Here is a 17,168-nt window from a genome sequence, read left to right as displayed (position 1 = left end):
CCTGCTTTGGTCTTCACTCCATTTTGGTGATAACTCCATTTGATGTATGTAGCAGTTCCGCCATGGATGGCATGCTTACTGCCTGCGTCCTTGGAATTTTATAGACTTGCTTTAGAAATGTTGTCAGAGAGCTGACAAGTTTTGTGGCACTTCCTTGGAATACTTTCACTTACTGCTGTTTTAATTTTTTCTGGAATTCCTAAGTTTGCTTTCCTGTCCAAATTACAGGACCATGTTACATAACTACACTGAAATTTTGCCTTCAGTGTGGTTTGAGTATTATATTATGTAGTTAAGCTCCATTTTTTGTAACTCTATGGCCATCCACAGGTGGTAGTACCTTTCATAATGAAGGCCAAGGTGCCATTTCAGAATTATTGAGGGGAATGCTGCCTTCTCTGAACCTTCTGCAGTAGAAATACACATAATAAATAGTGAGTAATGAAAGCAAGCTCTGGATCTAGATACTGTTACCGAAGTTTATTTTTTTTGAAACCATTTGTAATAAATCAGGCAATTATTCTGCCTCTCTGTCTTTCCCATGAACAGCTGACCTGCTAAAATAATATACCTCTGTGAACTGGGAAATTACATTACTGTGTTCCCACTTAGGTACCTTGTGTTAAGGTGTGAGGCACTCGTAGTGGGAAGAAATTGCATTAGGAGTCTCTGGATTAGTACATCGCTGTGGTGTGGTGAAGGTGTTGAGGCAAATTCAGGGTATGCAGCAGGCAACAGTAAAGCTGCACAAAACACACCAGTTGATGTATTGAACAACTGGAAGAAAAACAATACTGGCAGCCTGCTGTTCCAGCATGCGTTCATGTGTCAGCATTCACTTTCTGTTGCTCAAAGATAGGAAGAGAAGTGGTTGCAGACAGTGAAGGACACAGTAAGATTGAGCTTTGCCAGCTGGCTCAAGTAGATACAGCGTCAGCAGTGGGGCTTGCTGTGTGTCTGAAGCAGAGACGTTTTGTGCGTTGTAAACTGCATTTACCAACTCTTCACATATGAAGTGCTGGATGCAAAATAAGGACATTGCCCCAGTGATTTTAGAATGGTGCCACTTCGGTGACATGGCACAGATTGGTTTCTTTCCTCTCAGTGAACTGTATTCTGAAATGGTTCTTGCCAATGCTTCTGGAATAAATGGCTTTCGTATTTCTTTCAGAGTCTGTATTTCTTTATTGTGCATTTGAGGCACTTAGACACGTGGTGCTATTACTGTTTTCTTCCGCAGCAGCCATACACTATATAGACTGAATACTCGGTGAGGGCAGTGCTGCTGAGTGGCTGGTCCATCAGAGTTGTAGGTCTTTCTCTTGTGTTCAGTACTTTTCTTATCAAGGTCAAGTTTAAAGAACAAACAAATGAGATTGCCATTCAATTAACTCACTTCTTTCCAGGCATGGATTCAACAGCAGGTCAACAAATCTGCAAGTCAGTCATTGGTGGAATTCTGATGCTTTAAGTTTGATTAACTGACAAAACAAGAAAAAGACGACACTTCTTTGGCAGGGAAAAGGAACGTAGTAATGCTTTTCTGACTAGGGCATGTTTTGAGATTTCAGTACTTCACGGCAGGAACCTTCAAACTTATTTAATGTATGGGTTGTAGCAGACTGACAGCATTCAGCTGCAACACTTTTTAAGTGTGTTTCTGTTAGGAAAAGTTCAGGTAGGCAGGCATCTGTGACAACCTGAGATGTGAATTGTAATCGTGTCAAATATGTTTAAGAAAGAAAAAAGAGCATGAAAGTGAAGCTATTTTGGAGGATGATGGGGAATAGCTGTGCCTGGAGATATTTGGTGCGCTTAAACCCACAGCACTGATGTGATAATCTTGTTTATAAGAACTCACTGCAATGAGATCTTGAAGGGAATTGAGTATGTGATCAAAATGGTTAATTTGAACAAGGAACTGATTGCCTTCCTAAGATTACTACACACACGCTCAGGGAAAGAAAAACCCAGAGCTCTTTGATACAAATTATTTTGTAAAGCTTACAGTGGTCTTTCATACCTTGGATCTGGCTGTCTTGATTTATTTAGTTGTTACCAATGTGGGCCAAGGTGAAAGCAGAAACCAAACCATAGTTTATCAACACATTTTAATCATTCTGAGATAAACATTTGAGCAAATACAACTTGGAAACTGATATAGTTTTTAAAAAATTAAATTATTTTTTGAAAAACTGTTTTTTGTCTATTTTTTTATAGGGAGGTACCTATGAAGGATGCCAAAGAATATGCAGAATCTATAGGTGCAATTGTTGTTGAAACCAGTGCAAAGAATGCTGTTAACATTGAAGAACTCTTTCAAGGAATAAGTAAGTAAATTAACTTGCAAATAAAATGTATATATTTATTTTTAACAGTGATTGTTTAGAGGGCTTCTGACTGTAGTCATCTGTTTTGGATCTAAAAGATTATTTCCCGTGAACTTAAAGAAATGCACTGGGCCAGTGGTGTGACTGGTGTTTATACAGATGTAAACTAAGAGTGACTTAGAATATTCTAGAGCAAAACATAGTACACATTGTAGATACAGGGTAAGCCTCTTCCTTTTTAAATCTGTGTCTAAATCCTCATCTGGTCATCTTCTGTTTCAGACCAAGTCTGCTATAGAGGAGATAACACTGATCTTATCATCATGTTGATAAAAGCTTAAACATTTAAAAAGTGTGCCTGGAGGGCTCTGATAAGTAGAAAATAGTTGTCGCAGTAGAATCCATTTGAAAACGGTATTTTCTCTCCAGATCTTATAAACAAGAGGAGACTGACATTCCTCACAATGATAGAAAAAATGTCTTGTTCAGTTATTGTTCTAGGTATTCCAGGTCTGGTCTCTGGCTGAAAGTGGGGGTGAATCACAGGATCTTGTGAGTTGGAGGGGACCTTGGAAGACCTTCAGTCCCACGTCTTGCTCAGAGCAGGCCTGCTGGTGAATTTAGACCAGGTTACTAGGATCTTTTTCCAGCTGGGCCCAAGAATAGAGGTTCCACAGCCTCTCCAGGCAGCTGAGTCCAGTACTTAAATAATCCTCCCAATGGCATGTCCTCCTCTCCCCTCTCAACTCCATATCAAGTCAGAACCTTTCTTGGTTCAATTCATGGCTACTGCCACACCAGTCTGTCAACGTTTTTCTTGTATCATGGTGCTCCAGACTGGATGTGTTATTTAGCAGGCAGTACACTGTCTAGAAAGGAGCTAACTGCTTGACATGATCTACTGGCTTGAGTGTTGTTGGAATGACTCAGGATGCTGTTGGCCATTTTTGCTGCTAGGGTGTACTGCTTGCTTGTGTTCAGCATAGTGCCTGCCCTCTGGTCCTTTTTGGAAGAAGTCTCCCTGGGCAGCCATTCCCCAACATGTCTTGTATCCGGGGGCTCTTCCTCCCCACTTGCAGGACTTGGCATTTGTCCTTTCTGAATCACATAAGACTCTTGTTAGGCCACTCCTCCCTCCAGCCTAACACCCTCTGACAGCAGCCCTGCTCTTGAGTGTATTGACTTGTGAGTTTGGTATTGTCTGCAAGCGTGAAGTGTGTGCATATTTTTTTTTCTCCTTTAGGCTGCTGGTAAAATATATTATACTAGATACCTGAATTGCTCCACTTGAAGCTGGCTTACAGGTAGATACTGTTAACCAGTGACCTTAAGTCTGATGACTTTTCATGCAGTTAGTAGTCTGCCTGTCTAGGCTATAACATCCCAACCTGGGTGTATCAGGATACTGTAGGATAACATGTTGAAAGCCTTGCTAAAGTCAAGATAGATGACTCCTAATGCTCCTTTCAATCATAATCAGCTCGTGTTATCTACTGTGTTTTGCTTGAGACGCAGCCTGCTCAAGAATTGCTTTGCTTGTGTGGGTTGTATTTGAAACAGTTAACGAGAACGGATATTCCTAGAGTACGCTACCTTTTTCTTACCTCCTTCTAAAAAGTATGAATGTGTAACATGGCTGTCTGGAGGAAGCAGTTCTTCCTTGAGATAGTCTACTTGATTGCCTGTGTCTAATAGTTGTGAATGTTCTAGCAGAGGAACTCATCCTTGCCACATAATTAGCTAATTAGTTTCTGTCTTTGATAGGCAGCACTGCATCTGGCAGTGTGTGCTGCCCCTAATAATGGATATATTAGATGAGGAAAATCAGCTAAATTGAATTTAGTATGAACTAGATAAGCAGGCAACTGCGCTTAATACCACAGGCAATTATTTCTATATATAGAAATATTAGGTCTCACTGAATGTACTCATGACCTTATCGAGTGCTGAAAGGAGAGAAAGGAGAGATTTAGTAGTATGTGTTTACAGAAATACAGTGAAAACCATGTGAAAAGTACTTAACCAGCAAGAGAATGACTTGCTATGATAAAGACTGGGCAAAAGGTATGGATAACTTTCTGATGTCGTAGACCACTTCAGTATTTAGGGCTGCAGTGATCAGGCTGCGGCTTCCAAAAAAATCTGACTTTGGCCCCAAAATCGCAATGTCAGCATTTGTGTTTTCTGTATATAAAGTCTCCCTGTGGCCACGTCTCCAACCCTGCTGACAATTTTATTCATGTGCTGTCGGATAGGTTGTACTTTGGTTTTGTTTTCACATTACCTTGGAGTTTCTGTCTTTTTTTTCTCATTGTCCTTCTGTAGAAGGTCTGGGTGCTGCTTCCCAGACTCTTGGCAAAGAGGCAGCAACTTTTGCTTACAGTGGCTTTTGTAGGTAGACTCTCTTTGTGTATTGCCTGTTTTGCAGCCTAGGTTTAAGAGGAGATTCCACTGTGTGTGAAGAACTCCTCCCTTTAAAAATCTTGAAATAGTTGCAGAGGACAGAAAGGGTAGAATACAGGATATTCTAATCATTTCTCTTTCCTAGAGTGGCTGACAACTGTCTCTTTTCTAGGGAAAATACTGTGAATGGAGCAAAACAGTATAACAGGAAAAAATTACATAATAGAGTCATTAAGGTTGGAAAGCACCACTAGGATCATCTAGTTCAACTGAAACAATGATATAGAGGAGGTGGAAAGTGAAGTGGAAAGTGAAGTGAAAACTGGCTTGTTTTGCTGGCAACCAGATAAATCTTGACAAAATCATAGAGGTTATAGATAGGTCACTTAATTTCTGAAGTTATTGTATTACATTATTTTTAGAAGTGTTTTTTTAATAAGTCTCTTATGATTTGATACCTTTGAGGTATGTCTTAGTGATGTGCATTCCAGTAGTTGGGTTGGTTTTGTTTGTTATTTTTTGAATAGGTAAGTGTCTATGCAAGCAATTACTATTAGTATTTTTTGTTCCCAGCCTTAGGAGAATTGTAGCCCCAGTAGCTTCTGGGAGCTTGTCACTGGTACTGACTCCCAGCAACAGCAAAAATGCCAGGAATGCATTAAAAATATTGGTAAGGTTGTGAATGTGCATTGAGTCATGCCGGGTCTGTCTCATCCCTTCTGTTTATGGGGTTTTAATACTCTGACCGCTGATTGTGCCTGTGAAGGCAGCTTATGCATCTGGTTTTAAATGACTAAACAAGCTTCCCCAGGTGTACTGTAATTTAGTAGCAATCACGCCCTCGTAATTCTCAGACACCTGGTCATTTAACAAATAAAATTAACAAATAAAATAAGCCCCAGTTACATTATTTGAGTCTTGTACACACCCAGCTGTTTCTCTTCGATGTGTGCATATTGCCTGTTATCTGAGTGCGGAGGTGCCCCAGATAGGAAGCAGAAGATTGCACAAACCCAACCTCTGTACGCAGTGGAGCTGAGGCCATGCCTCCTGGGTTAACAGCCCTCTGCCTCCGCAGGTCCAAAGGTAAGCAGCTACAGGGCAAATAGGAGAATGCCTACCAAATGAAATAGGTAATAAACATGTGCTTAGGCAACAAATAAATGCTGAATGCACATTGTTTCTTGAAGTCTGGCAAATACTGGGGGCCGCTGTGCTACCAAAGGAACCGAGGTTGAAGCATTTCTGCATCTTCTGTGAAGGGCAAGAAAGATGTTGAGGAATGAGATGATCAGAATTGCTCTGCAGAGAGCTTGTGAAGAGCTATTATCACATTTGGCCTTACTGATGCTGCTACCAAGAGAATGAGACAGGCTTATGTTTAGCAATCTCTGTATAAGAAAGCTCTTCCTAGACCAGGCTTGCTAATTAGAGCAGGGAGTTTCTGTCTCCAGATACAAGCTTTCATGTGGTAAATGCTCAGTTACAAATATATTAAGCTATTGACTTTCTGATGCCTTGCCAGCAGCAGGTATACTGAATATTTAATGTAACCCAAATATTCATTTCCTAGAAGTACTGGGAAATTAAAACCAAAACAAAAAAAACTTGTAGGGTTTACAGTTTAACCAGTTATCTACTCAACAAACTGCAGAGGAGTGTGTGACTTGTTTGTCTGTGGGACAGTGTGGATCCCTTCCAGCAGACACTTGATGTTTGCCCCGGACTCAGATGGCCTTACCATGGATGGAATAGCAGGTGGACAATTTGAGAGCTTAATGTGATTTTCATCCTGTTATCTGCTGATTTGCAGAGGTCTGTGAGCTGCTTTAGAGAGGTCTGTAATAGACATTAAGCAAATCAAGTACACTTGTGCTACAAGGCAATTAATGTACCACTTCTAGCATGTGATTTGCTATGAACCCAAGCTCATAACTGAATTTTTGTAGGAGGAGGTGTTAATGTTCTGAATAAAATGGAAAAACATTGCCCTAGCTAACCTAGGTTTGAAATTATATTCTTTACACTTTATGCTTGCTGTATTCTAGGATTATTTCTCATCTTGCTTTCCAATTTTTAATTAGTGAAGCAAAATTTACTCACCTTTGGACTACTCTAAATTTGTGAGGTTGTGGTTTTCCTCCAACAGTAGAAGAGCTCTTCTACATGAACCAGACAGTGAACCAGAACAACCCAACGTTAATTACCTCAGATCAAGATTGGAGCTCTGAGTAATCAAAGCCATTAGGCATACTGTTATTTAAATTGATACATTTAAGATTGGTCATCTTTCTTTATATTTTGATTACATGAGCAAAGTGTAGTTGTATTGCTGTTTCACCTAGCAAAAACTTCAATGTTGCAATTCTGTGCTTTTGCTTAAAAGATTTTTGTTGTTGTTGGAGTTGCTAGAAGTACTAAAATAATTGCAACATAACTGTGTTTAATTACGCAATATCCTTTTATCGTAAATATGTGCTACCTTGCATGAAAATTTAATACACGAAGTAAACAGCAGTCAGCTGTCACTTGGGAGAATTCTGCTTCACTGCATCTATGGAGAAGAAAGGGAAACCAGAGACTGACTGCTGGGCCAGATTTTATAACCCACATGAGGAAATTCTAAAATACCGGTGAAACTGGTTTCAGAGGATGTGAAAGGATTTGGGGAGATAAGAAGCATGACTGTCCTAAGTCCTACAAGTGCACAAAAGGTCATACATGCACATACCTGACGTGTTGGGTAAGATGTGCCTGCTTGATCCTGATATCCCTTCCCTGGTAGCTGTGCTTTGTAATGTGGGTTACAGAAAGCAACACTTTGCAAGTTGACCTTGCTGTGATACAGCTAGCATTTTTAGGAAGGGATTTTGGCCATTGCTTAACTGTTGCATTGCTGCTTGATTCAGTGCAGGTCTTCTCAGCAAGCATGTTGTCAGAAAGCTGTGGCTGCTACTTTGGAGCCAAGTGAGATGGATTTCACATCCCAGTGAAAATTTCCCCTTCCTCTGCAAGCTGTAACCGATTTCCAAAAAGAGAATAGATGAGAGAAATGCAAGGAAAGCCCCAGTGTAGCAAGAGGATGTCTTGCCCCTTAGCAAAACGGTAGTTTTGTCAGGTAATAGTACTGCACTCCTTTCGAACTTGAATTTCATCACCTGCCTGTGCTCGCTAAGGCTGATCACATCCACTTCCCTTTCTGCTGCACACACTAAATGACAATCTGTTCAACACTTGCAACTGGAGCACTGCATTCAAAAAGGAACAAAGAGAGCAGATTTTGTTACTGTGATGATGCATCAGGCTTCCAGCTGCAACAGAGCAATCCCAGTCTGCCTCTCGTCAGTTCTGTTTGCAGAGCCGTCACCCGGTCCCTCTTGTCTCTCTTGCTTCCTGCTCCAGTTTTCTTTTTCTCCCTTCCTATTTTGTTTACCTCTTGTCCCTCCCTCCCTCTCATTTCTCAATCCCTTTGCCTCTGGCGCTCTCAGAACCACAATTCCCAGAGTGCCAATTAAACTCTTAGCATTACAAATCTCAGATTTAATAGCAAGAGCTGGAATTCAGCCAGGCATCAAGAAGACCCTGACCTTCATTCCGGACTGCCTCAGCCCAACTCAAGCATGCCAGAAGGGGGGAGATGCAATGGGTGTAATGCTTCCCACCTGTTAACCTGCATGTTTCACTTCAGAACTTGATGTTTCTCTAATCCTACCTTTGAGCAGTCTCTTGTGATGTTTATTTTACATTATGTGCTTACTAGAATGAGCTCATGGAGGAGCCCAGCACCACCACACAGATGCATAGAGGTGAATGTTTACAAACAGTTTTGCGTAAAATGATATATGAAACATGCTCTAAATGTTAGTGAAGTTAATTAAAAATATTTAATTACATCATTAATGTAGGTGAAAAGATCTAACTTTAAATCAGCGTCAGTAGGCTTTGCTCCATGGAAATGTCAGCGACGGGAGCCATATGGAGCTTTACACCTTCTCTAACAGAATGATTTAATAACATGTCCTTAAATTTCCCATTTCACCAGTTCAGCTCCAGAATTCTTAGATTCATGTATGCACATCTATTTTTTTCTGTGTGATGATCCATTTTGTCTGGTTCTTGGTATTGGAAAGCATGTTCTTGGTATTTTTTTTTGTCAAATGGCAAGGTGGCTGTCTCTTTCCTGCTCTGTAAAAATGTAGAAAGGGTATTCTATTCATTGTCTAGCTTATGAAGTTAAGCAACAGCACTCTTCTGTCTCCTATGGAATTTTTGAGCCAGCTCCATCTTAACAGAGCAGTCCTTGATCTGAAGAGGAATTGTCTTAATCTACTTATTTTTTAAGTAGGAGAACTGTTGGGCTGAATGATGGGGCACTGCTGCTCCTACCTGGTGTCAACTGCCTGAAAAAAATAGCATAACTTAACAACGTTATAGGTTATCTCATATGTGTGTACCTTTTATTCCTCTGGAACAGAGGCCGCGTATGACAGTGAAAAATACTTCTCCAATGACTATACACTTTTTAAAATTCATTTTATGAGCTCTGTTGATTCTGACTCAGTGCCAGCTGGATTGCACTGATGTCAGCAATATAGACGCTATATTTGTCAATAGCTGAATTACAAGATGATCACAGTCCCTTTAGCAATAGTGATTGAGGTGTTTCACAAGCACCAGATACAGATGAAGGCTCAGCATTTCTCTGCTAATCCTTGGTGTGCTTGGTGTGCTGTTGGTGCTTGAACCTTTCCCTGTTGCAATGTGGTTGAGAGACAGCTGTAGTTATTTTCTTACTACCTGGATTCATTGCTCTGTATTGAGAGTGTTATGTTCCAGTAGAGCTACCCATCGGCTGCACATCAGATGGTACAAGTTCCCTCAGCAGGGATAAATCCCATTACTGGAATTAAAATGATTTCATTCAATGACTTAAGAAATCTGGTGATAAAAGAAATAGGGAGAAAAAACTCACCTATTAAAAAGAAATCTCAAACTTGTAAACTTCTAAGCTGTTCAAAACTGTATTTTCTTATGTTGAATTCAAGGGGGATTAACGAAACAACAAAAAACACGACTGGTTAATGACAAACAGTACTTAAGATCAAAGGCTGGAATAACGAATCAGCAAACACTGTGTCTGGAGATTTTTCTCTTTATTCTTTGTAGTTGTTATCCTTGCTTTGGATTTTCTTAATCATTTTGAGAAATGAAATGAACCAGGTTGATTCTTAACTACCTGTATGGTACCATGTTCTGAACTGGACAAAGTGCTCTCCGACCTTGAAACCTGCAATGTTTTTGCTCCAAAGAAGCTTACCTCCTCCTTTGCGTACACATTGAAGTGCTATAGGAGAGACTTGGAGCTCATAAGAACTGTGAAATGCTGAATGAGAAACAAATAGAGGTATATTGTTCAATGTGGGCTTTTAAAAATAAAAGTTAAGCTAGTTTGCCAGTGCAAGCTTTCTTCCAAACTTACCGTTGGAAGAACACATTGTTTAGTCGCTATTTGTTTAATGGTATCGTATGGAAACCATGTCCCTAGAATCTAACTATTTTTGGCTATGTTGTGCTCAGAGACAAATGGCCAGGGTTTTATTTTTGCTGGTACTGGGGTCAAACTGCTTTAGAAATGGTAAGTGTATTTCTAAAATGGTAGCCTTACTTTCATGGAAAACATCTTATGGGTGACACGTTCTCCATCTTCTACAGAGTTTTTTTTTTTTTAAGAATTAGTAGACTCTGTCTCAAACAGAACTGATGCATGTAATGTCTCTGACTATCTATTCTTTTTTTTTTTTTTAACTTTTGAAGGGCACTTATTATGGTGAGACTTCACGTTCGTAAGCAGGGTGTAAAGCTGCTATGTTAGTGGCCTAAAGTAGTGTGCAGCATTGTAATGTCAGTGCTTAGACATGCTTAAGCCCTCAAGATGCCTGTTTCTCGCGGTTTGAGACTGAATACAGTACTTTTGCTTGGTAATATGGCAAATTTTTGCCCTCTCATTCAGTTGTACAGACATCCAAGATTATCTGCTTCAAAAATCATACTTCTGCTGTCTAATATACCTGTACAGAAATGATTGAATAAGATAAGTGAAATTTTGGTGGATTTGACCAAAGGTAATTTCAGGACAAGTTTTTCAAATGAAACTTTGCTGTTTGATTTCGTTGGGATTGGATTCTACCTGAATGCTTTTAATTCATTGTTATCACCCTCAGGTTTTTTGCAGGACCCAAATTTCAACATACAAATATAATTCATAGAGCAATCAGAAGGAGACAGCTGTGAATGGATACAGCAGAGGATGGGGAAATCTGTACTCTCGAGACTGACCTGAATTATGATTATTGCCACTGGAAGTGGCATGTAGCAAATGTTAAACACTTTAACTCATTATTTAACACAGGTAGAAGTAAAAACAGGAATAATTCATAGAAAGTAGACTCAGCTTCAGGAAAAAAAAAATCCTGCAGGTCCACAAGGCAATGAGAAAGTAAGTTATGACTGCAAACTCTCTAAGAAACTGACAAAACAGATCACTTGGTGAGAGGAATGGAAAAGCCAGGCCTGACGAGAGAGAAAGCATAGAGTGGACCTGGGAGGATCTTGTTATCTCTCACATAATTCTGATTATTGAGCGCATGTTACGTTGTCTGTGAGTAGGTAAGCCAATAAGACCAAGGATGGAACAGTACTGAAGAGGCACACAAGGGAGAGGTGTGAAGCAGCGCTTCTTCCCCGGGGAGAGAGCTCTGGCTGACAGTCTTTCAAATGCTTAAAATAATCACCCCATAAGATGATGAAGTAGTGAGAGTTGGGGAGGGATGCTGTTAATTAATGAGTGCTGTCAACTGTGGAGACATAGGTGCCCCTCAAAGGATGGAGAAATTCAGTGAGAAGAACAGATTTGTTTTTCTTTTCCAAGTGTAGGCAGCATGTGTGTAATTACAGGGCTTTGTAGAATTCTAGCATACAACGACTGAATGCCATGCAAATTTAGGAATGTCAAGATCTCATTAAACTAGCACCATTCACATTTAAGTGCAACTAGGAGAAAGCTGAGAATTTTCTGCATCTTAGTATTTCAGCTCTCAGTAAGATATCCCTTTTTGAAATACATGTATAACAATTTCAATGTCCTTAATACTTTCTTGATAGACATATTTTATCTGCATATATTAAAATGTGAAAACACTCTTCTTGCATAAGCAAGATGCAAGGGAAAAAGATTTAAGGCACGGAGAAGATGCTGCTTTTCTGTCTAAATTTTACAGATGTAATTCTTATGCAAGCTAAATCACCATAACTATTATCTGCCTGTGTTGTTACCGCATCGGGAAAATTGAATTAACTGTCTCCTCGTGTATTTCAGGTCAGCAAATTCCACCCTTAGATCCTCATGAAAATGGTAACAATGGAGCAATCAAACTTGGAAGGCAGACTTCACAGACGGGTAGGCGGTGCTGCTGACCCAACTTGATCTTTTGAGATTTACTTGAAAAACAGCGCCATTTACTCCTTTCATGGAGAAAGGACTTCGTGATCTCAGTGACGTGGCTCCTTATCTTGAAAGCAGTAATTTCAATACTTCTCGTGAGTAGTAACACAAGGACTGGAAGCACAAAGCTTTACTTCAAAGGGATTTTGTAAAACCTACTTGGAAAATCCTCTCTATCCTGTCAAAATTACAGTGTCAAAGTATTCTGATCCTCTGTTTCAGCTGATGACTGTCTTTTTTTTTTTTAATAAAAAGAACCTTTTATATAAATTCTAGATTTGCTACCAAAAAAATCTCTTTTTACATCACAAAGTGAACTTGGCATGTTTTTAGAGTTTTCTATGTAATATTAGGGTGCGAAAACCCATAAAAGCTGAGTTTTGGCTCACAGTTTCTCTGCCTTATTAGCTGGACCCTGCTTCTATATTTTTCTAGAGCTGTAACTTCATCTTATGCTTTCAGTAAATACCAGCAAGAATTGAACTGAATTTGCTAATTAGAAAAATGGATCCGAAGGATGAGCAAGTGCAGTTTGTTCAGGCTACAAGTCAACATCTGTGTCAGGAGGAGCTGTGCATGTGAAAGAAGGAATTCTCACGAAGGAGGCTGCTGAACCCCACACAATTCCCACTGCTCCAGAAAGAACTGAAGTAGCAGCCACTGCACTTTGCCTGAAATGATTTCCTTTCCAGGACATACGCTTCATTAATCGCTGAAATTGTTAAAAACACAAATACCGGTTTAATCTCTGTTACTTACCAAGCTTCTTCCGAATCTGTGTCCCAGGCTAAAGTTCTCTCAGCTTAACAATCCTACTTCTTTTATTTCTAAAAGAGAGTGCCACGCTGCCCCGGTGGCTCAGGAGGACCCTTTCCGTGGCTCACTCCAAGACATCTCTGCAAGGCTGTTGGAAGAATGACAGCTCTGTGCGAAAATGGCTTGGGCTTAAAGGCTGGAATCTAATAAAGCAAAATAGAGCGTTTCCTTACAAATGCAATTCTGTTCATTTGTAGAATAGTCTCTTCAGCGACGTGGGGATGCAATATGGAGGATCCACTGCGTGATGCCTTTGAAGCTTATTTGAAAATACAGTGTAGAAAAATAAATCCTGTGGATGGCTATGAAATAGAAATAATGTAAAATTGCGTTCTTCACTTTCATCTCTTACAAATACGTGTGACTGATTTCTCTTTTTTATCAGTTCAATTGGAAATCTAAACCAGGGCAAGGAATACAGGCTTTAAAACCACAGCCCAACATTGATTTGCTCTCTTTCTGGGAAAATTGACCTCTCTGCACCTTTTCTGGGGGCCTTATGAAAAAAAAAAACAACAGGAAAATAACTTACTGTTATAAATCATAAACAGGTACGCAAGAGCTGGGCTTCGTGTTTATGCATAAACACAGACTTTCTTGCTAGGTTGTATGGTTGCTTTGATAAAATGGCACTAGTTATTAGTGCTTGAACCAGAGCTGGATATACTGACTGGGATTATTTCCTTTTCTTTGGGGGGCTTAAATAGTTAATATCAGCTGGGCTGTTTCCCACCTCATTTTATCTAAGAACCTAAACTGCGTTGGTTTTTCACCTAATATCCTCTCAGATGTTTTGGATTCCTTTGAAAGCACTCACACCTGAAAATTTGTAAGCATAGACATGCGAGTTCCCAACAGAAAGGATATTTAGGGTGACCTTTCAGTTTTGTCGCCTGTGCTGATCCGTGCCACTGCTGAATTGCAGCAACTTTCTGCTGACAATCCATCATTGTTCACATGAAAATTCAGCAATCATCACAGTTGATAGTTGGTAAGGCTCCTGTAGGGACCATCCAAGACATCTCCATGAGGCTCTTGGAAGAATGACAGTTCTGTTCCAAAGTGGTTTGGGCTTAAAGGCTGGAACCCAATAAAGCAAAATAGAGCATTTCCTTACATTCCATCCCCATGTAAGTGAGTCTGCCTGGGAAGCCCAAGCAACTACAGGAGTGCAAGAGAGGTTACCCTGGCCTAAAGTAGTAGGAACTGATCACCAACACAGATTAATGGTATTGGTGGGATCTGTGACCCATCTGTGAAAGGCTAGACCTGTTACCAAGAAAACAAGGTGAGGTGGAACCTACATCTTTAAAGCTGTTAGGAAATTTAGCTCTATGTAGCTATGCATAACCGATTTTTAACTTTTCATAAGTCTGTATGGCATCTGTCTTTTCTTAATGTGGCATCTCAAATCTCATTAACCCTAGTTGAGATGGCGGAAGGCTTTGTAAGACAGTTCTGCAAGTACCCTGTGTACGCTCAGTTTCTGCTAGAACTGGCCTTTAATGGGGATCTGTATGGAACAGATATTGTCTTAATCAGCCGGTTCTTACAGCTGCCAGTGAGCTGCTTGTGATTCAGAACAGGTTTTTGAGTTACACATTTAAATAGTGTAAAATTGGAAATCATTACAATGGATTTCTAGCAGATTTTAGAATTCAAATGCTAGCAAAGTAGGCTCAATGGTATTTTTGCGTTAGGTGGGCCAAATCTCTATCACCTTATTCTTCTTTTAGTCACTTGAATAAATTCATAGAATCTCGGAGTCACAGAATGGTTTGGGTTGGAAGGGACTTCAAAAGCAACCCAGCCCCAAGTCCTGCCGTGGGCAGGGCTGCAACCCACCAGCTCAGCTGCCCAGGGCCCCATCCAACCTGGCCCTGAGCACCTCTGGGGTCATGGTGAGCTTCAGCAGAGAATTCTGGAGTCTCGTGTAAAAACAGCAAGGCATGGTGCTGTGTAGTAGGTCGCATTTACTTTGAAGATAAGGCCAGCCTTCAGCGATGATGTTGGTTGTCTGCTGTTTGTCAAAGCCTGCCTCTTCCAGTGGGAGAATGGTTGGTTTAAGAAATTGTGACCTTCACGTGTAAAATTTTTGCTTTCTTTTGTTGCCTTTGTTGTTTGGAAAGTAAGTACCACCACCCTTCATAAGCAGCCAGAAAAACAATAGTGAAGCAAACAATCTCTGAGTCAAAACTTTCAGCAGTGATCATAGTTCCCTACTGGTTAATGGCCGGTTGAAAGCTGAATGACTGTACGGGAGCACTTAACTGTGGCTGCGCTGCTCTCCTGAGAATGATAAGAGTGGCGTGCAGTTCCTCATCAGCCAGCTGGTGTTGGGTCTGTTGGACACTGCTTTTCTCAAGTGAGCTGGCAGCAGGACTGGAGCACGCTGCGGTGCCAGGTGTGCTTGGTGGAGTCTGTTTGCACCGTGACTCATGGCCGTGACCCTCCAGCTGCGGGTGACTCGCTTTTCCGGCTTGTCGTGAACTAGTTTGGAAAAAAAAAAAAAAGATGATGAAGGAACTAGTTTTCATATATGCTCTGCATATGAGTGTGTATATAAGTACAGTTTTATATTGTTATGCTGACAAGTAGTGTATTTTGTCACTATGTCTGGGTCTCGTATACTGAACATTGTATTCTGTAAGTACATTTTTTGTTTGTGATCATTTCACCTTTATGAAGTTAAAGCTGCGGGCTGAAGGTAGCAAGAAGATGGAGATAGACGTAGGTACAACTGTTGACACGCTATTCTTATCCATGAAAATGGCATACTGTGGAAAAGTTGGTCTTGCAGGCTGAGAAATCTAGAAAAGGTCATTAGTGTCCAAGATTTGGCACTCAGATGTGCTAAAGTTACACTAAAAAAAAGTAATCTGATTATTCACGGTATAGCAGGTCTATCTGAAGTGCTACTACATACCATGGGTATATATTAGTAACTAGAAAAGTTACCCATTGTCCCTCGTCTCCTCAGTAATCCTTCATGGCACATGATGTTATGCATTATTATAATGTAACGAGAGCATTGTTCCTACACTCAGACCTTTTCAGTACAATGATGATGTAGTTTACTATCCTATCCTTAATTATTTAAGCCAGAGTCAGTGGTAAACTGTCAGTTTAAAATCACTTTCCAAGTACTCTTCCTCTGTTTTGTTTATGTAAGGGCTTTGATTGGGCTGGACCCACTTGCTTCATGTATGGGATGCTGCAATCTGTTAATACTTTACCTTATGTTTTACATATTAATTGTATCATACCTAATAATATTTTTGCCCTAAGACGTACTTTTTGTGTTTTATTTAACCTACAATGATTAACGCTAATAAATGTTTTGAATGCCTCTGATTTGAGGGTGCCTGGTTTCAATAAAGCAGAACAAAAGAGGTCCCATTTTTCTCAGTATTTGCTCTTGAAAAATGGCTGTTTCCAGTCTGTGGGTTGCCTAACAGGGATTTAAAAGAACGCTGCTTGAAACATGCACAGCTGGTCTCATAGAGCTGAATGCATTCTGGGAGGATCCCAAAGTGCAGGTGGTCTTTGAAAAAGCAGAAAATGTGAGAATCCCTTTGCTAAACGTTGTTTGATTTAACCCATTAGAAGGGTGGCCCGTCCCAGTGGGGAAATTTGGAACAGTGGCTGTCGGGAAAAATGAGCTTGGAGGTACCGCTCACTTTGAAGAGTAAATGTAATGCATGTGGCTCTTGTGGAATTTTCTATTTTGTACCTTTTTATTTATGACAGCACATTTCATGTCTTATTTATGACTCTTGAGTTTGTCCTTAAGAGTTGAGATTTAACATTCCCTTCGAAAGCATGCAGTACGTAGTGCTTCCCGGTACTATTGTTTCAAGGGGTCTGTGCCTTCACTGTGATTTTGCTGTGTGACCCAATTCATAGCTTCAGCGTGATTACCACAGTGATGAGGACTATGAATATAAACACGTTTTACATTATTATTTTTAAGGAAAAATGGGATTTTGGAGGAGAGCTTTTCCAGTGACCCTGATAAATTCAGTGTACGCCAACACATGAGGAGCGCAGTCAGAAGCCCTGTGAATGACGTGTCTGGTGGGAACACGGTGACTAAAGACTACCAGGTGATGAAAGCC

At 40.3% G+C, this 17,168-nt stretch overlaps 1 protein-coding gene across 2 annotated transcripts in view; it reads left to right on the top strand.

Moving 5' to 3' along the window:
* Positions 1-16,458, top strand: part of RAB31 (RAB31, member RAS oncogene family) — a 58,052-nt gene extending 41,594 nt beyond the window's left edge. For both annotated transcript variants that reach the window (XM_021387669.1, XM_021387668.1), the window contains exons 6-7: positions 2,221-2,330; positions 12,109-16,458. In XM_021387669.1, coding sequence (XP_021243344.1) covers positions 2,221-2,330; positions 12,109-12,206 — 208 coding nt within the window. In that variant the 3' untranslated portion in view covers positions 12,207-16,458. The remainder of the gene's footprint in view (positions 1-2,220; positions 2,331-12,108) is intronic.

Source organism: Numida meleagris, chromosome 2 (genome assembly GCF_002078875.1).
Source record: "Numida meleagris isolate 19003 breed g44 Domestic line chromosome 2, NumMel1.0, whole genome shotgun sequence".
NCBI classification, from domain to species: domain Eukaryota; kingdom Metazoa; phylum Chordata; class Aves; order Galliformes; family Numididae; genus Numida; species Numida meleagris.
Note: the sequence above shows the minus strand (reverse complement) of the source record. Positions and strands in the feature narration are given on the sequence as shown.